The 25,819-nt window shown below is 43.2% G+C and overlaps 1 protein-coding gene across 10 annotated transcripts in view; it reads left to right on the top strand.

Annotated features, from left to right (window-relative positions):
* Nucleotides 1-25,819, top strand: part of KALRN (kalirin RhoGEF kinase) — a gene marked incomplete at its 3' end in the record, with an annotated part of 643,513 nt that overhangs the window by 369,916 nt on the left and 247,778 nt on the right. For 6 of the 10 annotated variants that reach the window (XM_082839566.1, XM_082839572.1, XM_082839575.1 and 3 more), the window contains exons 16-21: nt 4,977-5,096; nt 11,003-11,221; nt 14,298-14,447; nt 16,779-16,893; nt 19,689-19,804; nt 20,307-20,429. In XM_082839566.1, the coding sequence (XP_082695692.1) occupies nt 4,977-5,096; nt 11,003-11,221; nt 14,298-14,447; nt 16,779-16,893; nt 19,689-19,804; nt 20,307-20,429 (843 nt within the window). The remainder of the gene's footprint in view (nt 1-4,976; nt 5,097-11,002; nt 11,222-14,297; nt 14,448-16,778; nt 16,894-19,688; nt 19,805-20,306; nt 20,430-25,819) is intronic. The other 4 variants (XM_082839578.1, XM_082839577.1, XM_082839579.1 and 1 more) reach the window with 2 other exon arrangements.

Consider the following 25,819-nt stretch of genomic DNA (forward strand, 5'->3'; position numbering starts at 1 on the left):
GACAAAAAAGAATTCTTCTGCAGGAGTGAGAACATTCCTTCTCCTTCTCTCCACCACGGCAAGGATGACACACAGGGGGACTGTAGTTCAAAACGGCACTGGATTGCTGGGGGTCAGCCTTTAGGAAAAGCGCGAAGGACTGCGGCCCTTGGAGGTGCCGAGGGACCACTGCTCCGTTAAGCCACCGCGCCTCATTAGACAAGCTTGTTCTCCTTGTTAGTGTGCCTCTTCCTTTAGGGGTTGTCTGGTCCAGTTTCCGACAAAGCATTCGCCTTTGATGGAAGTTGGTGGAGCAGGAAATATTGACTTGGAAGCTGTTGACGCTTGGAAGGAGGGACTTAATTTAGATGTCAGTACTGATCACTTGGGCTAAATTTAGACACTAGCTTGAGAGTTTCTTTTTTGAATATACTGAAAGAAAGAGAGAGAGAGAGAAAGAAAAAGAAAAGAAAGGAAGGAAGAAAAAAAAGAAAGGGAAAGAGAAAGAGAGAGAGAAAGGGAGGAGGGAGGGCGGGAAGGAAGGAAGGAAGGAAAAGAAAAGAAAGAAAGAGAAAGAAAGAGACCCCTTAACTGAAGTGCCATCAATGGGGAGAGAAAGGGAGAGGCCACCATGTGTTATGATACAGCTCTGTCGCTAGAGCTCAGAGATTAAAGGTTTAGATTTGGCCTTCACAACCTTATGTGCAGTTACACCACAACTATATTAAACTGAAGCTCTGAGGAGAGGTAATGTCACGGACATTGACTGAAAATTATTTTCAAGTATTTAGAACAAAGGAAACTGATTCATGCAACTGACTTGCTTTCTGAGGGATTACATAGGACTTTGTATCTAAGATGAATGGCCCCAACGTCTCCAGAGAAATGCTGAACCTTGAAGGGAAACCATTCCCCTGATTCCTATGGTCCAGAGCCATAGACCACCCAGATGCCCCCTTTCTTCTAGAAAAATAGTTCAGATTATTCCCCAGACCCCACACAATGCTCTGATTGCTTTCCAGGAAAATTGCTACTCTGGTAAGGATAGCCTCACATTTATTAGATAATTCAGGAAGATTTGAAAAACCTATTTAATGGTCATAAAACTAAGTGAATTTCCATGTTTCCTGCAGAGCAATGCATTTAGCAGAAAATAGGCCAAAATGGATTTATAAGATGTTGGAGCTCTAAGCTTTGGGGAAAGAAATTGTACTTATCATTTGTCTACTAAAGACATTGACTTAAATTACCCCTGTGGACCAAATACTGGCCAAAATTTGCATATGATCAAGATGGAAATTTAAATCAAAGGAGAAGATATCCTCTCCTCATATTCCTGTATAGAATACTGTTTCGTTCTGTTCACTGTACATAAAAGCTAGAAAGGAGTTGGAGTAGCTCCAAAAGAGAGGCAGCCCTAGGTACAAGGACTAGCCATTTGTTTCAAAATGGAGATAATTAGGAAGACACACAGTCATAGTCTATAAAACCCTGAGGGATGAACACATATAATCTCATAAATTGTGAATTTTTAGAACTAAGAAACACTAGAAATATGACAGGCTCCCAGTTACCACCTGAGGGGCTGATGGTTTTCCTGTGGCTAGAGTTTCAGAAATCACTGTGCCTTGTGATAAGTCATCTGCAGTAGCAGGAGTTAGACTCCGTGTCCTTCAGTGCAGCCTCGTAGCTTTCCTGTCAGTGTGGCCTAGAGAACACAGCCATAGCCAAGCAGCTTCCCCAGCCCACGTGGCTACAGTGTCCAGCTTGCCCAGCTTAGGTGGCGTCATCATTTTGGACATTCACGTCCAGTTAACCACATCCATGCTTCTAACTCGGGGTTATCTGAACTTTCTTGGCCTGAGGAACCAATAGATCTCCATCTTCAGTTCCCCCCTCACCCCTGACTGAGCTGAACTGGTTGCCTAGCCCCCAGGTCCCCAAGCAGCAATACTCTTCCCATCCCTCATTTCTGCAGAGCTAAGTTCCTCTGGTATCCTATGGTTATAGGGGCAGTCTCTGAATTTTGAAAGAAGTATGGAATGTTATGGCTCAAAATGACCTTCAAAGACCATCTAACTTATCAGTAAACTGTTGTCTAAGATGAGTGATCAATATAAAATGTTCATGTTAAGGATTACATTATATGGTTTGCAAAATACTTTTACATGAATTATTTCATTTCATCCATACCCTGCGATTTACCATTTTCCAGTTAAGAAAACTGAGCCTCAGAGAGATTAAGTGATGTTTCCAAAGTCACGCAGCTCAAGATTAGTAGGACCAACATTTTCGCATGTTTGTTACAAAATTTCTTCTACTACCTTTCTCTCATTTGGATGATCACACAAGAATAAATAGCCAATTTTATGAACTAGAAAGATAAAGGATGACAGTAATAGAAAATTATACCAACAAGAGTTAGCATTGATCAGAGCACAAAGACTGATGATAATAAAACAGCTAAGTATTTACATCACATCAGAATATGTCAATAAGCTCTACAAATACTAGAATAAAAGTTAATATTCCTAAACTTTTTCTCTTCTCATTGTGAGAGGTGTAAATGAAGAATCATAGCATTAGCTAGTTTTGCCTCAAAACTAAAAATCGCTAGCAGCACCATCATCAGGCTTTGCATTTTACGGTACGCTACATCCAGCCTGATATAGGAAGGGGAGGTACCATTATCCTGTCTTTACAGATGAAAAAGCTGAGGCTCAGAGGAGTTAAGTGGATTTACCAGGCAGTAACAAAGCCAGGTATTCTGACTTCAGATTTTATGCTCTTTCTACACATTCCCAGTTTTGCTTCTAGGACTGAGTCTGGGACTTCAGCATGGGAGGTTTGATTTTAGGAAGATAAAAATACTTGGTAGTTTAATCATTGGCATCAGTCCCACCCCTGAACCCAAGCCATTGATTGAACTACAGTGCATTTTTATCTTCCTAAAATCAAACCTCCCATGTTGAAGTCCTGGAATGCCTATGTAAACAACATTTGGGAAATAAAAATGAACAAGGATATCAAGGATATGGCATCATTTAATGAAAGATGTAGAGACTAAAACCTATAGTATTTCTAAATGGAAAACCCAGTAGATGGTGACCTCACAACCATAGCTATAACTGATGTTTTCAGTTGACTGAAACTAGAGAGGAAAATATTCCAGCAAGACTCAGGAGGCCCAGAGGGAATCAAATTGTCCCTCAAGCATTGATTTGTGATGCACATTGAGAAAATGTTTCTCTGACACCCTCAAGTGAATCTTGAACCAAGCAAGATGTGATGAATCACTGCAGAAGGACTTAACGTCGTTCAAAAATATAAATTGTGGGCTCCATTTTCCAAAGGGGTGAAGCATTTGGGCATGCAATCCATGGATGCATGTACCCGAACTTGCAGCCAGCTTTTAGAAATCATTAACACCTCTGTAGTCAGCCAGCTACAGCACACCAGTGGCATCAGAGATTTCACACATACGCTCTGAGCAGTTATTTCCTGGAACTAATTGCTTTACAGATTGGCATCTCATCCACAATCTGCCAGACTGCCCATGAATTAACATCTCAATCCAAGTAGCCCAGCTTCAGTGGGATTTATGTCCCGATGTTATCCATGCACAATCTGGTATCAGTCATTTTCTGCCTAAGGAGGACATTTGAGAAATGCCTGTGAGGGTTATGGAATAGGAGACCAGACTTAATATTTTTCTAATTGTTTAACATGAAGAAGTTGAGAGAAGAAGAAAAAAAATCTGAAACAGATTGTGGTGTCTTCTGCTTTGCCTTGAGGGAACAGATGGATGGTATCTACTGATCTTAACGTTTCAGAAGAATTTTTATTTCCTCTCCAAGCAAACTCTCAGACTCCTTAATAAAGCAAATATTTGGCAATTTTCCGATGACCAAACACAAGGTAGATTTTCAAGGCCTGTTACTTCCAGTTTGATTATTTGCACTTGACTCTATTAGCTGGATTATTGCCACATCTCTCTTTTAGCTGGGACTGTCTAGACAGTGTCAGCTATTTCTCCTTCTATTTTAATATTCCCTAGCTGAGTTTTCTTTCCCCCAGTACTAATTAAGGTCACCTAGAAATTTTACTCAGCCTAGCCATTGCCTCTAAATAATTTAAATCAATTATAACATATTCTCCCTTTTTCTAATGATCCAGTGTATGGATGATTCATGCTATTTTGCTTGTTTTATTTCTCCTCCCTTTGGATTGTTTAACCAATCAAAGCTCAAACCTGTCTACTCTTGGCTATTTTGCAAGGTATAGGAGGTTGGACACACTGCTCAGGTGTGACTTGGGTATTTTCCACGGTGACTTGGGTATTTTCACTCTTTCAAACACGTTACTGCATACCTGTCGTATGAAAGGTACTGTGCTAGGCATTGGGTGAGATTAAAATATGACTCATATATTACTCTAGTCTTCCGGAAGTTTACATTGTAAGGGGAGGAGATGAAACATAGGTCAAAATAACTGAATAAGGCAGGCTTTGGTGAGTGCCACAAAGGTGGTACATGCAAAATGATCTGGGTTTCACTAGATGACGAAGAGATTGTTCCTAATGGGAGTGGTTAGGTATAGAAGATTTCAAGCAGTTGTTGATATTTGAATTGGGCCTTAAAAAAATGAAAGGGATACCAACAGATGGAATTTATTTATTTATACTGTACTGTGTTCCAGATGGAACCTCGGAAACATACATACGATGCAATCAGATGAAGTAATGTTTAAATTAAGGGGCTGAGGAGCCTGGGATTGAGGAGTGATAAGGGTAGGAAAGAAGAGATGAAGCTGGGAATGAGGTTGGTACTTAAAATAAGTACCTTATGGCGCAAGGTATGAGGCAAATTTAAGGAGATTTTAATTATCCAGACTCTTCCTGTCCTGTCTTCAACTGTGGGTAGGAGATAGCAAGCTCTCTGACTGAAGGGCCTGTCACAGAAAGGCCATTCACCTGTGCTCTTGTCCCAACTCCCTAGGTCCTGGGATGGATCCGCAATGGGGAGTCAATGCTCAACGCCAGCCTGGTCAACGCCAGCTCTTTGTCGGAAGCAGAGCAGCTGCAGCGGGAACACGAGCAGTTCCAGTTGGCCATCGAGGTAACACCCAAATCTGGCTGCACTGTCCTCCCTTCCCCTCTCTACTCTGCACCTTAGGCAGGATGATTCCTCAAGATGTGGATCTTCCTTTATGTGGTGAAGCCATTACTCTTTCTAGTGAAATGGGCCAGGTAGCCTCCCTATGACCCAGGAATTGATGGAGAAACAAATGCAGGGCTTCATCACCCCAAGGAAGCCTGGTATTGGAAGACAAGTATTCACACTCCAAATGTGGATCTTTCTTACTTATTGGTACCTTTAACTTTCAAGGCCCCTGGTCCACTGAGTTTTTTATACATTATGGACTATGCACCATGTGAGAAATGTAAAGCTAAAAGGTTAGAAGTCACCTCTAGTTGAAGCTCCCTCAGAATTGAGCATAAACAACTGCAGAAGTCATTAGTAAGCTAGGATTCCATTTTTAAACATTTGGTTTACATGTAACATTTAGATTCCATTGTCAGATCAGCCTTTTAACAAGAGTAGTGAGCACGGGAGCAGACTGTACTAGATAGTTTGATTCACTGAAAATAGTTGTTCAGTAATGCTGGTGGAAGTCATATTTAAAGAATAAACTGAAACCAGAAACTCACCAAGACTTGTTTTAAAGGCTATTTTAAAATAAAACTCCACTTACGATAGTCTAATATAAATTTTGTCTTGCTTTAAATAATATCTTTAATTATCCTTTCTACTAGAACATTTCCTTCCCAAAGAGACTCGAACTGATTGTTCTAGAGTGGTGTAGGGAAAAGAGTAGGAAATGGGACATGGGAACTATGTTAAAAATAAAATAAGTTCAGTACCAATGGGAAAAGAGATAAGAAGTGAAAACCTCAAAGACATCCATTACTTGTGGTTCAGTATAAAACTTAACCCACTTCTGAGTGTGTAAGAAATGCAAAGGTGATTGTCTTCTACTAAAAAAACACAACAATGATAAAATTTTAACTGTCCATGCCAATAAGTATATCTTTAATACAGTGATCCAACTGATTGCTAGCTATTTTTAAGCTAGTATTGATTGATTTCAACCATTTAATTTTCCAAAAGCTATCTTGTATGTGTAAACATAGCATTGATATGAATGTATTTCTCTAAGATGTCTGATAACTTCTTAGGAACCCTTGCTCATACCAGACTCCTGTCTGAGATTTAAAACTAAACTGTGTATTACACGCACAGTATGGACAAATTATTTTCTAAGGAAGAACTAACCAGAGGAAAGAAGTTTTATCATCAGCTCTGTTGCATTTTACTGGCATGCCCAAATATTAGAGTGTTGGAATCTATTCATTGTAAAGGAAAAATCAAGATTGGGATTATAATCAAGAATTAGGCACACAGTGGTCAAAACCCCATCGAGAGGCAGCAGTGAAGAGAACGAAGGTTGGGCAGTCACATTCAAGGCTTGGCAGGAAGCTGTGAGGGATGCTAGGCAGAGAGAGGACAGCCTTTGGCGATACCTCCTCGTTGCTTATCTTGAATGTGGAGGTTTACCTGCCCCATCAGGTAATTAAATTTTCAGTCCCTTAATCAAACGTTGGGCAAGTAAAACCAAGCATTGTAAAACAAACAAACAAACAAAAAACAAAACAAAAAACCAAGCGTTATGACACCCTTGAGTATCTCAATGAGCTAGTAGAAAATAGTGGGTAAATGCATTAGCAATGCTATTGAAATAACCAAATTCCACCTGACTTGCATATGCAGTGTGTATGAATTTGTATTATTCCTTAACAGAATAGAGGCCCACTAAGCATCTATATCTCTTTAATTTCATGGATGCAACTTGAACAAATATTCTTAGAATAGATGTTGAGATATAGACCCCTGTCGAGTTTATGTCTGTGGACTCAAGGGGACATGGCAGAATAGATAGGATTTCTCATAGATCTTGGGAATGGAAGGTAGGCAGGCTCTGCAGCTTGGCTAGGATATTGAAGAGAACAGAGCCAGAATTTCAACATACGTTCCTTCTCCAGATGGCTTGTGCTTCTCTCTAAATGTGTCAGTTTAGACCAGGTTCTGCATTGGGGGAATGTACACCAGGGGATTTAAGCAAGTTGATAGGAGATCTAACTAGTCTGGTTTGATTTAACCCATTTTGATACCGTTACTGGAGACCTTTACAGTGATCACTGACAGGGAACATAATTTGACTTCTTGAGCCCTAAGAAAGAACCCTGGGCTCCAGAAGGGAAAATAAAATGGCTGTAGGTAAGATGATCATATAAGTTATTGTTAGAACTGAGACACTTTTAAGAGTGAAGGAGGGAATTGTTAATAACTAAGCCAGGAAAATCAGCATGTACTAGAACTCTCATGGGCAAACCAAGATGTTTGCTCACCCTAGCTTTGGTGGCCTCATCAGTCTGAAGGTTTTGGTCTCCTTAAAGAAGGTCAGAATGTTTACCTGAGGTAGCCTTGGTTACAGAAAAAGTTCCCCAGAGCCATTCAGAGTGCAGAGCAGTACACAGCTCTCCAGAAGCATAGCTTTATCAACAAACCCAGATTATTGTTTGTTAGTATCCAAATGTTGTGGCTGATGTGTCTTCAAGAACTGTGAACGTCATAGAGACACACTTGATTTTAAAATCCATTTTTATTTGAAATCCTCTTATGTATTTTAAGCATAAGCATTATGACAGAAACAGTAGTTAACACTGGGTAATAAATTCAGTTGATTTGGTTCGGTTTTCTTCCATGTCCTCCTACTAAATATGAACATCCTTGATAATCCATGTCTCAAAGATACAGCACTCAATAGGATTAGATAATAGTAGAAATAAATGCAAAATAATGACTCAAGCTTTAGCAAAGCAGAGATTATGTCATATGCATAAGAGTTTATCATTTAGGTAATCAAAGGGAAGAAGGGGCTCCCAGGACTGTTAGATTATAATGAGTTTCAGAATAAGGAAGAGGATTTGTTACACAGCATAAATTACAGGAAAATGAAAGTTACTCCTCTATCTCCTCCATTCTCAGAGAAAATATATAATAACAAATTTATGATGACAATTATATGCTGGTTTCATATACTGAGGAGAGGCCAAATAATTATCAGAATCACTAATGTTCACTTGGTGAACCCTTTCTCTGAATGAGAAACTGTAGATACCGTTCTAATCGCTAGAGATGAAATGATATGGTGTGATATGGTGGAAAGGACATAGATTTGGGAATAGGTCAAACCTGAATCTGGTTTCATCACTTCCTTGGATGTACATTTTTGGGCAAGTCCCTTAACCAGCCTGAGTCTCAGTTTCTTAATCTGTGAAGTGGGAATAATAATATCCACCTTGGAGTAGTATTATGAGAACTAGGAAAAAATGCATAAGTACAGTTCCTAGCACAGAATATATACCTGGTTAAATGACAGCTATTAAAGGGATTTTTTTAAAACAGTCCTTGCCTTGAGAGTTTCACTGTCTTAAGTAAGGAAAATCAGCCAGGCGTTAGATGAGTGATATAGGTATTCAGAAGAGGGTAGTTTTTAGTAAGTCTCAGGCTGTCCAAAAAGGCCTCTTTGAAGGAGGTTGGATCTGAACTGAGTCTCCAAGGGAGACGGGATCACAGATGAGGAGATTCTAAGATGTGTTCCTTAAAGTCAGGGAGAATGAAGATGGCAATGGCAAGTTTGTTTTCAAATGGTCTTTGGAAGGAAGTAGTGGTACATGATAATGAAGTACTTGGGACCACAGTGTGAGGGGCTTTTAATAACATCCTCTAAAGTTTGGACTTGATTTCATAGCAGTGGGTGAACCATTGCAGGCGTGTGAATTGAGAGATGGAAGTGATGTTTACAGCATAAAATTAGGGTTTTAGCACTGGAAAGGATGTTAGGATTCTCTTAATTGAAGCACTTCCTGTTAGAGAGAATCTGTCAGAAATGTAAGGGACGGGTTCGACGGGTTAGAAATGGAAGGCAGGAAAAGACTAGTCAGGTGACCACCACAGAGGCCTAGGTGTGAAGTGGTGAGAGCTGGACTGGGTTTCAGGCCGAGGAGCAGCAGGCAAGGATGATGACAAGACTGTGGTCCTAGATGGAGTGAGGAGGGCACCGTCAACAGGATGGTGGACTGCCGTGGAAGACTGTTTCAGAGGGAGGAGGAGTTTAGGTTTAGGTGTGGAACTTGAGCAGACATCTGGGAGGAAGGTGGAGGCTCTGACTGGACAGTAAAGCCATTCTCATTCCTTGGCAAGGGTTCCTCTTCTCTCTGGGAAGATAGTTCACTTCTCCTGAGAATGCATCTTTGTAAGTGACTAACATGGGGCAGGCAGCTAGATCATCCGAATCAGTGCTACTGACCTAGGTGAGAGGTGTGACAGGCAGCTCACCCTCACATCCGAAGACAATTAAAGACGAGGCTCAGATATCAGGCGAGAAATATAGATTGGAGAGCCATTTACAAAGAGGAAATGATAGAAGGCAAGGGAAAGGATGAGAACTCTACAGACATGAACCAAAAGCAAGAATGGACCTTGGGGTGCCTCTACATTTAGCAGGCGGGAAAAGAAAATGGTACCAATAAGTAAAACAGAGAAAGAAACCAAGGATTTTTAGTGGATCATGTCTACTTGTTAGTTTATTTTTCTAGCTTCATCCAGCAATTAGGAACCCAGATGCTAATGTGGTCATCGGGACTGAAGCCCGACTCAGTGGCAAAGCCAGGGAATAAAGGAGTCTAGGCTGCTGGAGGAGGTCGTGCTAACATAGCTAACACTGAGGACAGATTCAGGCGTGGGGCGGGGGAGGGCAACCAGGAGGTGGTTGATAGACTCTCTAGACAGGCTGCCATCTGCAGTGAAGGTGAAGGGGGAGACAGAGGTGAGAAGAGGGGGAGGTTGTACTCACACACAGGAGTGCGGATGGATTCGCTCTGGGGAGCTGTCCCAACACTGCAGCCCAAGAAGGGCAGAAATCATTCTGGAGTGAGGTGCTGGGCTTCTAGCTGCTCTTCTCCACTGCCAGCTAAGCTCTACTTTGAAAGTGCAAGGCCAAATTAGTCCTGTGCCATTGGGTTGAAATGATTCCAGCAGCTGAAGTTGGGATAATATTAGCTCTCTGAAGTCGTATGGCTCATCCACATCCGTCCTTTATTTTAATAAATTGTGATCCCATTTGGCTCTCTCCCTGCCACCCAGTTCTCCAACCTGTTCTCCCCACCCCCTACAGTTAAAGTGAACTCAGAGAATGACACTTACCCTGAATAAGAAACAGACCTTCTACCATATAGATTATCCTAAAGGCAAACATAAATAAGGTAGTAATGTGGGATGATGTGTTAAGCTGAATTATCTACTGTGCTGCTCTTTTCCCTTGGTAACTAAGAGATGGTGTGAGGTGCTACTCTTCTACTTTATTAACCTGCCAAATGTCTTCCTTCTACTGGAACCTTTTTAAAACTGATCATTCATGTTTAAAATGATTGCATTGTTGGTTGAGATTTGTGTGACCTGGGGATCTTTTTTATGGGCTGTGTTTATTTGATCTGCAGAATGGGACTACAGCAGTAACCTCCTTTGAAAATTCATGATGAATAATTTTATGATTAGATTTGAAAAGGAAATTTAACTCATGGATGAATCAATCAGGAAGCAGATTTATACACAACTGCGTTTCTCTAGCACAGAAACTGAAATGTCTTTAAAATGCAGAGTGATGCAAGTAAAGAGAAAGGAGTAGGGGCAGGAGTTAGGGACCTGAACAACTAGTTAATGAAAATGTTTGATATTCTTTTTAAAAATATGCTTAAGAAACAATGATGACAACATGTTTGAATCAGTCATTTAAAGCTCTTTAACTTTTCTGCATCTTTCCACTCACGCCTCACTCCACCCCCTCCCATACCACGCCTGGGTCGTTCCCACGGACCTCTCTCTCCTCCCCTTGTGCCCAGTCCCTCTTTCATGCCACTTCCTTGCAGAAGACACACCAGAGTGCCCTGCAGGTACAGCAGAAAGCTGAGGCACTGCTCCAGGCTGGCCACTACGACGCGGACGCCATCCGGGAATGTGCCGAGAAGGTGGCCCTCCACTGGCAGCAGCTTATGCTGAAGATGGAAGACCGGCTGAAACTGGTCAATGCCTCAGTGGCCTTTTACAAAACTTCTGAGCAGGTGAGGGAGAGGGCTGTGGAATGTGTGGGGCTGAGACTGACGGAGGACTGTTTTCTGCCTCACACTGCAAATCTGCAGCATCTTCCTCAGCAAGAAGCCACTCCTCTCAGTACTAGCCTTTGAGAGTAGAAGAATGATCTGTGGAAATACCATGGTTTGCTTCCTTATAATCCTTTCCATTAGAGGAGTGGACTGTGTGATTTGTTTCTTACAAATTTCTCAACCTCACAGGATTTCGGTGTTGAAGTAGAAACTGGGTAGGTGTAGGCTGAGTGCCAAGTTTGAGTGGTGTACTAGTTAGCTCTTGCCACAATAATGCTGTGTAACAGATCACCCCTCAACCCAGTGGTATAAAACAATAAGCACATATTTTTTGTTTAAGTATCTGGTGTTCAGCTGATCTCGGCTGAGCTTGGTAGAACTAGGCTCCAAGCTGCAGGTTGGGTCTGGATCTGTTCCTATATTTCTCCTTCTTGACCAGCAGCTACCTGAGGCATATTTATGGTGAAAAGCAGGAGTGCAAGAAACCAAAATCTACTGTGCAAGTGCATTTCAAATCTGCTTGTGTCACGTGCTCTAACATCCTTTGGACCAAAACAAGTCACATGGCCAAGCCAACATCAACCAAGCATGGCAGTATATGTCTCCTGTGAAGGTTGGGAGGGGAGAGTGACAATTTGCTGAACACAGTCTAATTTACCACAATCAAGCACTATGCACTGCTTGAAAAACACACAGCTCTTTCATTCATGGGGTTCCCAGTCTAATAAGGAAACACAGTTTTCTGTCATTGGAGAACTGTGAGCCTAACTGGTAGGATGGTGCAGCTGTGGGAGAAAAGGTAGGAGACACCTACAGCAGGGCCATAAAAATGCAAACCCATTACTAGTACATCTGTACAGCAGTATGCGCAAGGGCTAAGAGGATTTTTAAATGATTTGGGTGCTGTTAGGGGACTCTTTTCATGAAACAGAGGTTTAAGACAGGAGTAATTTTATTCAGTATAAAATAATTTCCTCGTTCAAATCACTCCCTGGTAGAAATAGAGAAACCTTCTCCTCTGGGTGACTTACAGGGACCATGGGAAAGTCTATCTCAGAGCAAACGTAACATGCCTGTCAGAGGGCCCTGCAGCCAGTATTCATCTTCAGACCTTCTCTCAGTCCTCCTTTCAGTGTTTCAGAGAGATGATGCCTTTGATGGCCTCGGAAGTGGGAGCAGCAAACTAACGAGATAAAGAGCTTCTCCAGTTGATCTGTAAATTCAGCACATCCCAATCACACCCCAGCAAGCTTTTTTTTTTTTTTTAATAGAAATCGATAGGCTGATTCTAAGATTTACGTGGAAATGCAAAGAGACTAAAATAGCCAAAACAGTCTTGAAAAGGAAGAACAAAGTTGAAGGAGTTACACTACCTGATTTTAAGACTTACCCTAAAGCTGCAGTGGTCAAGACAGAATGGCATTGGTGTAAGAATAGACACAGTTGAACAGAGTAGAGGTTCCAGAAGTAGACCCACATATATGCAGTCAGTTGATTTCTGAGAAAGCAATTCAATAAGTGAAGTCTTTTGAACAAATGGTGCTAGACAACGGAATATCCATATGAAAAAAATGAGGCTTAACCCCTGTCTAATATCATATACAGATTTCAATTTGAGATGGTTCAAGATGCCAAAGGGGACAAAGCAGTAGATTGAGTCAGGAAATTTGACCCTGAAATGGCCTTACCAAAGGTCACTTTATCTCTCTAGATTTCTGTTTCTTCACCTATTAAATTAGAGGACTTATGCTGGATAACCTTTCCATTTCCTCTAGCTCCCAAATTGATTGGTTTTAAGTCCAATACTGTCATGGGATAGGTGTCAAGTACTCGTTTTCTTAAAGTTTTTGTGTGTGTATAATCTGTTTTCCCTCAAGACGTGAGCCTCCTGCATGTTTTCAGGCCTTGCAACAAGAGAGGTGTGTGGTGCTAAAGAAACCGGCTGGAGTTCAGGGATAGGCCTCCTCACGACATGGGAAGCATGTAGGCTATGGGGGTGTTCTGCCTGGGACATCTTTCAGCTTATTTTTCAGTTCAGTTCATAACTCAAAAAGCATCTTATCCAATGCCACGTCCTTCACCAAAAGAGATGCCTTTCTCAGACAGAGGAGGCCAAGGGTAGTTAGAGCTGCTCTCCCCTGCTGCCACAGACTATTGAAGGAAAGTATAGGAATGAGTTTCTATTTTCTGCGTCCTTCCTTAAGCCCCGACACTAGGCTGCCCTGCTCTCCTACTGATGCACTCAACCTAACTTTCCCTTTAAGCCCCATTTGAAATGCTTTTGGTCTTTTGAGTTCATCTATAAGGTCACTTAGAGCATGGCCTCTCAGCATTTTTAGAACTGAAAAACCATCTTAACTATCTTTTAGGTCAACCCAAATTTGTTATCCCTCTGAAGGAAATGTGCGTTTTATAATAGCAGGCCTGGAGATGTCATTGCCTTATAGTAGTACCTTGAAACAATTTTGCTGGAATATTTTTCCCCAGGGAGGGAAAAGGTGACATTCATTTATGGCCCATAAGTCACACAACATAGGCAACTTCCTCCTTTACCTCTACTTGAGGCTATTTCCTGTAGGGCAAGGACAGATAGTTGGGCAACCCAGTTATCTTCTTCAAACCTCTTTCTCCTGTTCTACCTAATTCATAGATGTATCATAAGGTTATAGCAATATAATATATAAAAACACTTTGAAACCCCCCAAATTACTAGTCTCTCTTCCTTTCTTTCTCTGCATACTATCCCTAGGTGATGTCATCAACCCCCATAGCTTCAGCCTTCAACCATCAACTGTCAGAAGATAATCCCAAAATCCGTATCTCGGTAGTCATTTGTCTCCCAAGCTCCAGACGCTGGATTCTCACTGCCTCCTGGACTTTTCTTAGATGTCTCAGGGGCACTGTGCACCTAAGTCTACAAATTAGATTTTGAATGAAAAATGTCACTTCTGTAGGGGTCTCTTAGCTAAAGGTCCTCATAAAATAGGACCTTTAAATGATTAAATTACTAAGTTTTTCCTCCATGATTCATTAGGTCTGTAGTGTCCTGGAGAGCTTAGAGCAAGAATACCGGAGAGATGAGGACTGGTGTGGTGGACGAGATAAATTGGGGCCAGCAGCAGAGATCGACCACGTCATCCCACTCATCAGTAAACATTTGGAACAAAAGGAGGCCTTTCTTAAGGTGAGAGCACATTGTCATCCAAAGTCTGGGACTTTAGTCTTGGTTTTTATCTGCTGTCTCACTCTCCCCATTGCCTCCGCCTCCTCCTTTCTGTCTCTGTCTCTCTGTCTCTCTCTCTCTCTCACTGCTTCATGTGGGCTTCCCATACCCCTCTATTTTCTAGCTTCTTATCTAAAGGGGGCATTTGTAGAGGGGATATTGGCTGGTTAATTTGAAAAGTTGAAAGGTTACAGTTCAAACATTCTTTATTTCTCTCAGCACTTTTTTGTGTAATTAGGCAATTAGGATGCTTCGTTTCTACTGGTGCCATGTACAAATATCCTGATATCCCATTGATGTTAAGTGAGAAAAATACCTACTTTCATTTATCTATAAAAATATTTTAATTGAAATATATAAGCCTAGATAGAAAACTATTAAAATACATCTTTTATAAATGGATGATGCAAAATTTAGGGCAAGAGTTAAAGAAATACGTTTAGACATCTTATTTATTTATCAGTCTAATGATTACCAATTACCAATGAATGTAACACTGTTTATTGTGCTGTATGAAGAGAGAGATACCTTATTTTGTTTGTTTTGTTTTTAAAAGAGCCTTAGCTTCCCAGAGAGGAAGCACAGTCCTGCTCTGAATAGCTTTCAGCTGGTGTGGGAAGTTCTCCTAAGCCTCTTTCCTCCTGCCTTTGATCTTCTCTCTGACAAAGCCTTCAGTGTTAAACCTTATCTAAAGGCTCCATTTTCTCTCAAATTCCCTGCTTTCATGTTCTGCTTCCTTTCAGGTTTCTGAAAGCACAAAAGAGAATTTTTATACCCTGACATGTTGCCACTGATTTTCTACAATTCTGTAATTAACTGCCTTTCTTTTATTAGGGATTTTCTCTACTTGACTACCTCTTTAAGTTTTATTTTTATTCTTTTTTAAAGATGACCTCTCCCTGCCCTTCTCCCGTCTGTCTGGTATCTGTACCCGCATTTGATCAGACCTCTTAGTAATCAGCTCTTACTAATAAGATTAAATAGAAATTCTTCCATACGGGGCTTAAGATGATTTTAAAAGTCTTCCCTATGACGAAACAAAGTTTAAAACAAAACAATTTATGTAGGGCGTGTCAGATATTTTAAATAGAAGTATAAAGGTATGTCTTCATAAAATTAAATGTTTCTTTTGAAGAAGGAAAAAAGAAAATGTTCTGATGTTTTCCATATGTGCCTAAAACCATAGTTGAAAAACTCCTTATTGTTGTGGGAATTACAAGCCCAATGGACGGAAGCTCGAGCTCTCCATGTGTATACGTTAGTTGATTTTGGATTCCTTAGCTTTGGACCACTGTCCAGCTGTTAAGTTCATGGGCCTCAGAGTGGAAGGACCCACTAGCAGTCTTTTACCAGAGCTCCCAGAAGCCACTGTTGGGAATGCAACATTTAAAGTAATTTTTTTACCATATGATTTGTAGAATCAGATGCTAAGTATAAAGACGTTTAAAAGTTAACAGTTTTGTCTAGAGATAATTTAATTCTGAAAACTGTGGATTGAAAATTAATGGACTAGTGTGTATTACCTCTACCATCAGGAAAAATACTGCTTTTTAAAGAAATTCAGAAAATCTCTTGTCTTGAGAGAAACTAGAAGTACTCTGTCGGTAGACCTAGATCCTAGCCCTGACTTGCTTCATGACTCCTGCCCTTGCTGGGCCTGGATTGGGTACAATAGCATGGGACAGACCTGTCCTCTCTGCTACCCACCACTCTTGTGAGTCTTAAGGGGGCGGTACAATGGCTCTTACCCCTTTACATGACTGATATTTCCCAGCAGGAGGATCCTTAGTAGTCTTATTGAGGCAGGGGTGGGTTTGATGGACAAATATGTTTCTACAATGTGGGCAATTTCCATATAGATTTGGAACATACAGTTAATAGGTTTGATCACTAAATTTGCTTTCTCGAGTCTAAATTAAGCTAATGTTAAAGTGGCTTACACCAGTGGTCATATACGAGGCATTCTGGTGGCAGAGGGAAACCAACCTGAGAGTCACTCTCACTCAGGTGGTCACGCTGAATCAACACGTAGTGGTCAAAGGGTGGCTGATTTCTGGTTTTGTCTGTGATGGAAAGGGGAGAGGCACAGGGAGCTTTTCTTTACTCAACAAAAGAGTGAGTGAGTCTCCTGCATTGGAACTGGAGTATGCATAAACTGGAAGTTGCCCCAGGGCTCTGTTCCCCCAGAGCCCCAGAAGCCTCATCACCGGCACCCCTTCTCCAGTGTCTTAGATCATGTGCCCCTACCAGACCCGGACTTACGTGGGGGGCTTCACACCTTGTCTCTCTCAGGCCTGCACCCTGGCACGGCGGAACGCTGAGGTCTTTCTCAAGTACATCCACAGGAACAATGTCAGCATGCCCAGTGCCGCCAGTCACACCCGAGGACCCGAGCAGCAAGTGAAAGGTCAGTGCAAGCCCTGCCGGCCTCGAGCCACTTCAGCCGCAGGGACCAGAGCCTGGGTACCTGGTCTTCACGTGACCTCAGATTTCCTGGTTCTTCTCCTTGCATGAGAAGAAGTGTGACGTGGGATGGTGTGGGTGGTGGCGATTCAACATGCCTCAGGATTTGGGATGGGAAAATGACTGTAAAATTTCCCCAGAGCTTTTGCATTTCTCTTAAGAGTTTAGAACACCGCTAATAGAATTTTCTGAAATGACAGATGGTCTCTAGGTATCTACGCTGTGCAGTACGTGGCCACTAGTCAACCCCAGAGACCAAGGCTAGGGAGGAAAGTGACGCTGACTTGGCGTGGGGAGTGGGGACAGGCTTGGCGAGCTGCCGAGCAGACAGAGGGAGGCTCTGACCTCCTCTGGGAAGGGCCTCTCTCCTACTCAAGGAACTCAGGAGGTGCGAAGATCAGAGGCCACTGGGGAGAATTAAACTTAGTAATCAAAGATCCCTACAGAGAAGAGGGAAGCAGCATTCCTTTTCCAGATGTGCCACCTGTTTGCAGCCGAGGGGCCCTGTGGGTGGCTAGCATTATGTCACCTTCCCCTTCCTGCAGATTTTTCAAAGCCTGTGTTCTGATGTCCAAGTGCAGGTGGCAGCTCGGGTGAGGCCAGCTGCCTGCTGAGAGTGCACACACCCCGCCCCCGCCCCAGTGTGCCAAGAGTGGCGGCCACCCAGGGTGAGCAGGATGTGCCGCACCTTCGTGGGGGCCAGGGCAGGGTTTGCCCAAAGGAAAGTTTACCAGATGGGGCACAAATGAAACCTGAAACTCATTAGGATTTTCACCTGAGCTGGATTGAGTCTCTCAGCCACCACAGAGGGACCTCAGTGAACAAAACTCTGACTAGGAGACAAAAAGAGTAATAAAGGAAACACAGGTTCTCACTGTCTTTGCCCAATTGAAGCTTCCACCTAAGCAGGGACCTACAATCTCTCCTATAGCCATTTCCTTTCCACCTGCTGCCTGGACCCAAAACCAGTGCCACTTATTTTAAGTTTTTATTACAGGAGCAGTTATTGCTGCATAACAACCCCTGAAATTCAGTGGCCTACAGCTATAAGCATTTATCATTCAACGACTGTGTTGGCTTGGGGACCAGCTGCCTTGGCTGGGCTCAGTGATGCAGTTCTGCTTGAGGCTGCAGGTCTGGCTGGCTTGGCCCCTTCACTGCAGGGTGGGTTCTTGTCTGCTCCATGTGGATGAATTCTGGGCCTTTGGCTGAAGGGGCAGCGGTTACCCAGGAGCACTTCTTATAGAGGTGATGGCAGAGGTTTAAGGGGCAAGCTCAAGTGCACAAGCACACTTCAAGCCCCTAGTTGTGTCCTATCTATTAACAGCCCATTTGCCAAAGAAAGTCATGTGACTGAGCCTGAATTCGGGGGTGAGGAAGTACACTTTGTCTCTTTGGGGAGGAACTAAAAAGCTACATAATAAGGGCAGAGATATAGGGAGAGGTGAATTATAGGGACCATAAAAGCTCTCAGCCTAAGAGAGGAGAGACAGATTCTGTCCTTAGAGAGCCAAACTTCCATAGGGCATTAAAAGTACACAAAATCAACAAAAACTTCTGAGTACAAGCCCTGCAATTTGGGCTGTGCCTTTTCTGTAGAGCACAGTAACTCGGTAGACCAAGGTGGCTAAGGACCCAGGCTCTTAAGTCAAATAGCTCTACCCCTTTATCTGACTGACCCTGGTTGAGTTTCCTATCCTCTCTAAGCCTCAGTTTCTTCATCTGTAAAATGGAGATAATAGTGGTCCATGCATCCTGAGGTACTGTGAAAATACGTACCTGCCACATAGTGAGTACTGAATAAGTGTTAACTTTCCATAGCATCATTATTGTGTATTTTATTAGTATCTAATAGAGTTAGCAGGAAGCAGGAGGCAAACAACACAAAATAAATTTTATTGCTTCAAGCTTAGAACAGACTATTAGACCCTTCAGAATCCATCCACATAACCAGCTGCTTCTAGAACAACGGAAGTAGAGAGAGGGAGGGACATGACATGGACAAACAGCTCCCACGGCCACCGTGGTGCCCCATGCCTTGTACACATCCTCGCACTCACCTTCATTAGAGATGACGTGAGAACAGCTTTTAGCTTTTCTCATGATCGGTCCCAACCAGCATGGAAGTTTGGGCCTAGAGACATGATTCCGTGATGACGTGATTCCAACATAGCTTCCCTAGGCCCATAATTTAGAGGTTTTAAAATTGAGGTTGTGCTGTTGAAGTGCTAAGTGCACAGCCCCTTGTATGGGACAGAGCTCGTGGCAAGTGACATGGCTATCCATGCCGTTACCCCAGTCCTCATGCCGTTCCCCTCTGGCCCTCTCCTAGAACCCCTCAAGAGTGGCTGGTGTTCCTGTCAAGTCCGTTCACTCTGCAGGCTCCCAGGCGCCAGTTATGTTAGCTACTATTATCAGCACCGATCATTCCCAAGGTCTCTTATCATCAAGGACTAGCTTTGGCGTGAAGAGAATCAGAGTCACTTTTAAGTCACCCTGGGGACATCCTCTTCCCCCCTTCATTGATGGAACCTCATCAACAGGCCCTCCCCCAGTCTCCCTGATCTCTGGGAAATGCTCTCTGGACCAAACTTTTGCTCCCTTGCTTCTGGTGCTGGATCAGTCCGATGGGGAGACTTGAAGGTCTCAGTTATCTGACACGTGGGAGCGGGGCTGAAGCCGCCGGTCAGATTTGCTCAGGACCTTCCTGTGACCAGCGCCCGTCTCTCTGCCCTGCAGCCATCCTGAGTGAGCTCTTACAGAGGGAGAACCGTGTCCTGCACTTCTGGACCTTGAAGAAGCGGCGGTTAGACCAGTGCCAGCAATACGTGGTGTTTGAGCGAAGCGCCAAGCAGGTATGTTCAGAGCTTCCCCTGGCGTTGCCTCAGTTCTGGGGACCACACGGAGGCCTAGGTGACCAAGACTTGGGACAGTCCTCCAGAGGGTCATAGGAGCAGGCAGAGTAGAGACGGGAGGTGGGGATGAAATGAAGAAAGCATCCTTGCGCTGACCAGCCGTTCAGCCTTCACCAGGCACTCTGTTCAGAGTCTGGTACCAGGAGTTGGGAGGAGATGCTGGGGGCAGATTGCTCTAACTCATAGATGGCACTGGGCCTGGCCTAGAAGGGTCCCCAGTCCAATGGACAAGACACTCTCTTTGCTGGTGGGTTGTTCCAGGTCTAACAGGGGATGGCTCTTTCATAAAATCAACTTCCACGCTACATACTGATTGAATCGTGCCGGCATTTCCTAGGTCCATCATGCTGTCCCAAACTACAAACCTTCACATCAGAGCATGGAATGTTTTCTTACTAACAGCTGGCTTTTGGGGCACTGAATGGGTTGTTTCCTCCTACAGGCGCTGGACTGGATCCAAGAAACAGGTGAATATTACCTCTCAACACATACCTCCCCGGGGGAGACCGCAGAGGAGACTCAGGAGCTGCTGAAGGAATATGGAGAGTTCAGGGTGCCTGCCAAGGTAGGAAGCATCCCGGAGCCCTCCCCTTCCACCCAGCACTCCTCAGTCTGGCCAATTTCACATTGCGGGAGGGAGGACAGCCTCTGTACACAGAAATACAGAGGCAAGGCGAGGGACACACAGGTAGGATCATCTCCTTTGAGACCGGAACATCCAAAGAGATGCAGCTGTTGGTAGAGCCTCTGTACGCAGGAACTCAACTCCTATACGCTGTGCTTCCAAACGGTACTCATCTTCGTGCTCCAGATTCTGGAATCTGCTGTATTCTTTCAGACCAAATAAGGCAAAGGAATGTATTCATGTGAAATGCACATTGTGTGGGAATATCAGCCACATATTCTTGAAATTTGAATGCTTGGGAAGTCCACCTTTTGGGAAGGGCCAGTGGCTATGGGTGGGTTCACAAAGCAGGTTCCGGAGCTGACTACTTCCCTCAGGCCTCACCCTGCAAATGAGCCAGGCTGAAGTCTCTGAGAGCAAAACATGCACTGGTGCACGTACCACACACGCTCACACCCCCATTCACACCGAGGTGGAGAATGAAAATAATATAATAGAAGGAAATCTCATTTTCATCTGTTTTCCCAGCCAGGATTTGATCGGAGGACCCTTGGCTTTGAGTGAAATCTGATGTCTCAGTTCCCTCTTTGTAGCATCCTTGTCCCTCACACGGGGCTCCCTGCCATGGAGGACCATCCTTGGCATCACTTCCACATAGGGCAGATGCTATTCCCAGGATGAGAGGAGCCTTCGTGAGTGGGGGTGCGGGGCAACATATTAATGCCTACCTTATCCAGAGATCCCTCTGACACTACAGCAAATTTCTCTCTAATCCGCTGCAACAAAATTAGCCCCTTAGCCTCGTTCCTGAGCTGGTATTTCAGAAGTGGTTATCCACTTTGTGAATCCTACACTCTGAACTCTTGATAGTGGGGAGCCTTCCCCTGCACACTTGTGAGCTTTTGGGCCTTTTCACCCAATGTGAAGGACTGTCATTTCAGATAAGAGATTCATTTCAATACCAGCTAGCGCAGACAGTGCCCAGGAGGTGGCAGACGCACAGAACCCTTTTCAAATCCAAATGAAAATGGTTTTGAATTACCCACTTTGCACCTATCTGCCCCTCTCCAAATAGTGTCAACAACGAACCACTAAGAGGCTGAATAGTATCAGATCCACTGGTGATCCTACTGACGTAGGATGGATCACGGCAGAAACCCAGAACTTCCTAGGATCAGAGTCTGTCCATCACTGAAATGGAAATGTGGAGAGTCATTCAGTCAATTTAATTCATCCTTCCTTTACAATCTTCCTGTCTTTCTCTTTTCTATTCACATTGTTGTCACCCTAATTGGGTTCCATGCATTTGGCCTTTCCTTCCTTCCAACCCATCCTGCCCTTCACTGGCGTTCATCTTTAAAACACCACTTTGGTCAGATTACCACCCAGCTCGAGAGCTTTAATGATTATGCAGTGCCTTTAGGCAACACTCAACAACGTCTACGACTGTGCCACCTTACCACTGCCACTGTATCTTCAGTTAATGTGTTTATGCAGATTTTATGCTCCAGCTGAATGGATATCATTTTCTTACCCTCCGAGAGATACACCATTTATTTTCTTGCCTCTGTATCTTTTCTATACTATTTCTCTGCCTAGAATATCCTTCCCTTCTCTCTAGTTTGTACTTTTTAAGAAGACCCCGCCTTCCCACTTCAGTGCCTCTTCCTCTGTGTCCCTGCCTACAAGCCAGATACAATTAGCGTATCCCTGCACTGCAGACATTGTCTGTACAGCCCTTAAGGCACCTGACCTGGACCATCCTGTCCTCCCGGCAGCGTTATCTCCTGTATGAGCCTGCAAGATCCCAAAGGACAAGAACCATGCTTTATTCACGTACCTAACGATATCTTATGCATTGAAGGGAGGCTACAGATATTTGAGAACATAAGAGAAAAAAGAAGTTTGGGTAGATTTCAACAATGCTTCCTCCCCAAGCCTCTATTTAATATGATTCTTTTACTTTGACTCTCTCTCTGTTCTCTCTCCCTCTTAACTGTTTCTCTTAATGGGATTTCATCCTCCCATCTTTCATTTCCAAGTTTCAGGGCTATTTGTTATGAGAATATCTACAAGATAACAAATCCAGCTGGGGACCTTCTGGTGAAAGGCAGTAGCCTCCGGCCCCACCGCAGTCCCACTTACCAGAAGCAAACCTCTTTTAGCCAGCCATCTTTGGTTTTAATCTTTATAACCAATAAAGTGAATTTGAAATGGAAACCAAATTGACCTTAAACCGCACGACAGTAAGTATGGTGGCCCTCATGATTGAACAGAGCAACAGAGTATACTGAATTATGATACTCTGTTCCAAAGAAACAGATCAAGTAGAAGAAACACTGAATATAAAAAGGTACCTTCTATGTAGCCATAGATGAATGTGAGAATAAAAATAAGATAAAGAGAATTTGGATGAGGATAAGAGGAAAACAAGATTTTCTTGTTGTGGTATGCTGTGGACAACCCAGTTAGAAGAATGCCAATGATATTTTCCTGTTGTGGGTTTCAAAATTTATAAGGGGTCAAGGTACATGGTGATAGGAGAGCTTAATCATCTTGACATCTGGAAGAACTCTATTTCTTCTAACAGCAAAACTCTTTAGATTCTTCTGATTTTACAATTCAGTAGCTTTTCGTACGTTCACGGGGTTGTGCAGCCATCGCCACTGTCTAGTTCCGGAATATATCATCCCTCCCCAAAATAAACCCCATATGCATCAGCAGCCACTCCCCTTTTCCCCTCCCCTCAGCCCCTGGCAACCACTAGTCTACTTTCTATCTCTGTGAGTTTGCCTGTTCTGGACACTTCATGTAAATGGAATCATGGAATCATAATACGTGGTCTTTTATGTCTGGCTTCTTTCACTTAGGGTGTTTTCAAGATTCATCCATGTTGTAGCAGTACTTCATCGGTACTTCATTCCTTTTTGTGACTGGATAATACTCCACTGTATGGATAAACCACATTTTGTTACACATTCATCAGTTGATGGACATTTGGATTGTTTCCAGTTTGGGGCTACTGTGAATAATATTGCTGTGAACATCTGTGTACAAGTTTTGGTGTGAACATATGTTTTCAGTTCTCTTAGGTATATACCTGAGAGTGGAATGGCTGGGTCAGGTGGAGACTCTATATTTAACTTTTTGAGGAAATTCCAAACAGTTTCCCAAAGTGCATACACCATTTTCCATTTCCACCAGCGGTGTATATGAGTTCTCACTTCTCTACATCCTCTCCAACACTGGTTATCGTCTGTCTTTTTTGTATAACCATGCTAGCGGGTGTGAAGTGGTATCTCATTGTGGTTTTCATTTACATTTCTCGATGAGTAATGATGTCGAGAAAACACTTTTCTAAACTGATAATTTTATCTCTGAAAGTGAAAGCAGCTATAAGATAAACTGGACTAGCTTCTTCTTAACAAAAGAGAATTAAGTGATAATGGAAGTGACTGGAGCTTTAGCTGAACTAAATTATGTCTTTGAATTCAGATAGCCAGGAAAAGGAACACTGGGCTTGTCAGAGAGGCACTTTCTACGAGAAAAGTAGACTCTAAACAGTTCAGATAAAACATGGTCATGTTTCCGTTTCTGAGACTCTTTAAGACGAATGAACGTAGCTCACATGTGATAGACATTTTTGAAAGGTTTAGTTTTTCATATTTAACAAGCAAATCTTTCTCCTGTGGAATGAATATGAAGATACATCTCAAGGAACGGTTTTCCCACTCAGGGAGCACAATAATTCCATTCCCCCAAAGAATATATCAATAAGTACAAGGCAGGTCAGCAATGAAAGGCCAATTGGATGCTTATAATTAGATTATGAGAATATGTCAAGAAGGCTAAATTTTAAAGACTTGTCAGATTTTCAAGAGATACCAAAAGGGCTTTTTACAAACTATATTCGGAGTAAGGTGCTCTGATTAGGGGAAGATGATATAATATTAACTGATCAAAAGAAGGAAGGAAGAGAAAAAATAAGAAAAATAGAACTACTGAACCCTTATTTTTAACCTCTGTCTTTTCCAGCAGGAAACTAGAATTGAAAATGAAAGGGCAAAATATACACTAGGGGACACAAGAATCCCAAGATAAGTGAGTTGTGTTCTAAATTTCCAGGCCCAAGTGAATTATATCCCCCAAAAGCTCCCTTTGTCCACAAGATCATGTCCACACTCCTGAACCTAACATGCAAGCACCTCTACAATCTGACCCCCACTCTATCAGTCTGTATAAGTTACTCTTCTTGGTGGCAAGATTTGAGTTTCAAGCTGGCTTAAGTTTAGAAGGGGAAAAGACTTTGTATGGCTGTATGTGGAAATAAAGAAGACAGAAGCTGTGCGGCTGGACCTCGAAGGAGCCCAGGAAAAGCTGAATGACTCAGCCCAATGGGAAGAACAAGACACGTGGCATAGTCTCACCTCTGGAGATGAAAACTGGGATGTCACCCAAGACCAGGGCAGTTCCAGCAGTCACGTTTCCGGGTCAGCTCATCTCAGGAGATCGGGCATACATGACGACCACCACTGTGATTCAGCTTCCCTTCTCTCCTCTACTATTTGCTTTCACTTCTACTCTCCACCCAGCCACCCAGTTCCCTGTCTCCACAGTTCACATCCCCAGAAAAACCAGCTTAATTGACCCAGCATGTTGCCCCTGTCCCTGTTTAGTCAGAGCTTCTAGGCCAGGACACCTTGGAAGTCACTGGCTGCATATTGATGGGCTGCCCTCGTGGGACAAGTTTTACCCCTGATCTCATCAGCGGTAGCCAGGCATGGGGCGGGTCGCACTGTGCCACCGTAGTCACCCACGTATAAGAAGTCACTTCAGACTGCTCTCAGTAGGGGCCGTGGGCATGGTTGGGGTCAAATCTTTTCATCTAATTCTTCCCAGTGTAAACCTTCGATGCTTGCTGGTCTAATTTTACTCACCTCCCAGCACAATAATTACGCACTCATCCATTTACTCAACATTGTTATTACTATGGTATACATAGCAGACATTGGAGCTACAAATGAATAAGATCACACTCATCTCTTAGAAGCGCATGGTCTAATGAAGGAGACATAAATAACTCAGCGTGATACACGCCGAAGTAGCAGCGTGTGTGTGGTGCTGTGGGAACCCTGGGAAGGGCACCTCCCACTCGGCTTGTGGGGAGGAGGAGAGGTGAGGGAGGGCCACTGGGGTGAAAGCAGGGCAGAGGAGGAGCCACTCATCACATTGTGGGGGGCAGGTGAGGTTTATTTAACATGGCTGGAATTTCGGGGCCACGGAGAGCAGTGGAGATGGTCACGTGGGCACGTGAGGCCACGTGGGGAAGA

This window comes from Leucopleurus acutus (genome assembly GCF_964270905.1).
Source record: "Leucopleurus acutus genome assembly, chromosome: 5".
NCBI classification, from domain to species: Eukaryota; Metazoa; Chordata; class Mammalia; order Artiodactyla; family Delphinidae; genus Leucopleurus; species Leucopleurus acutus.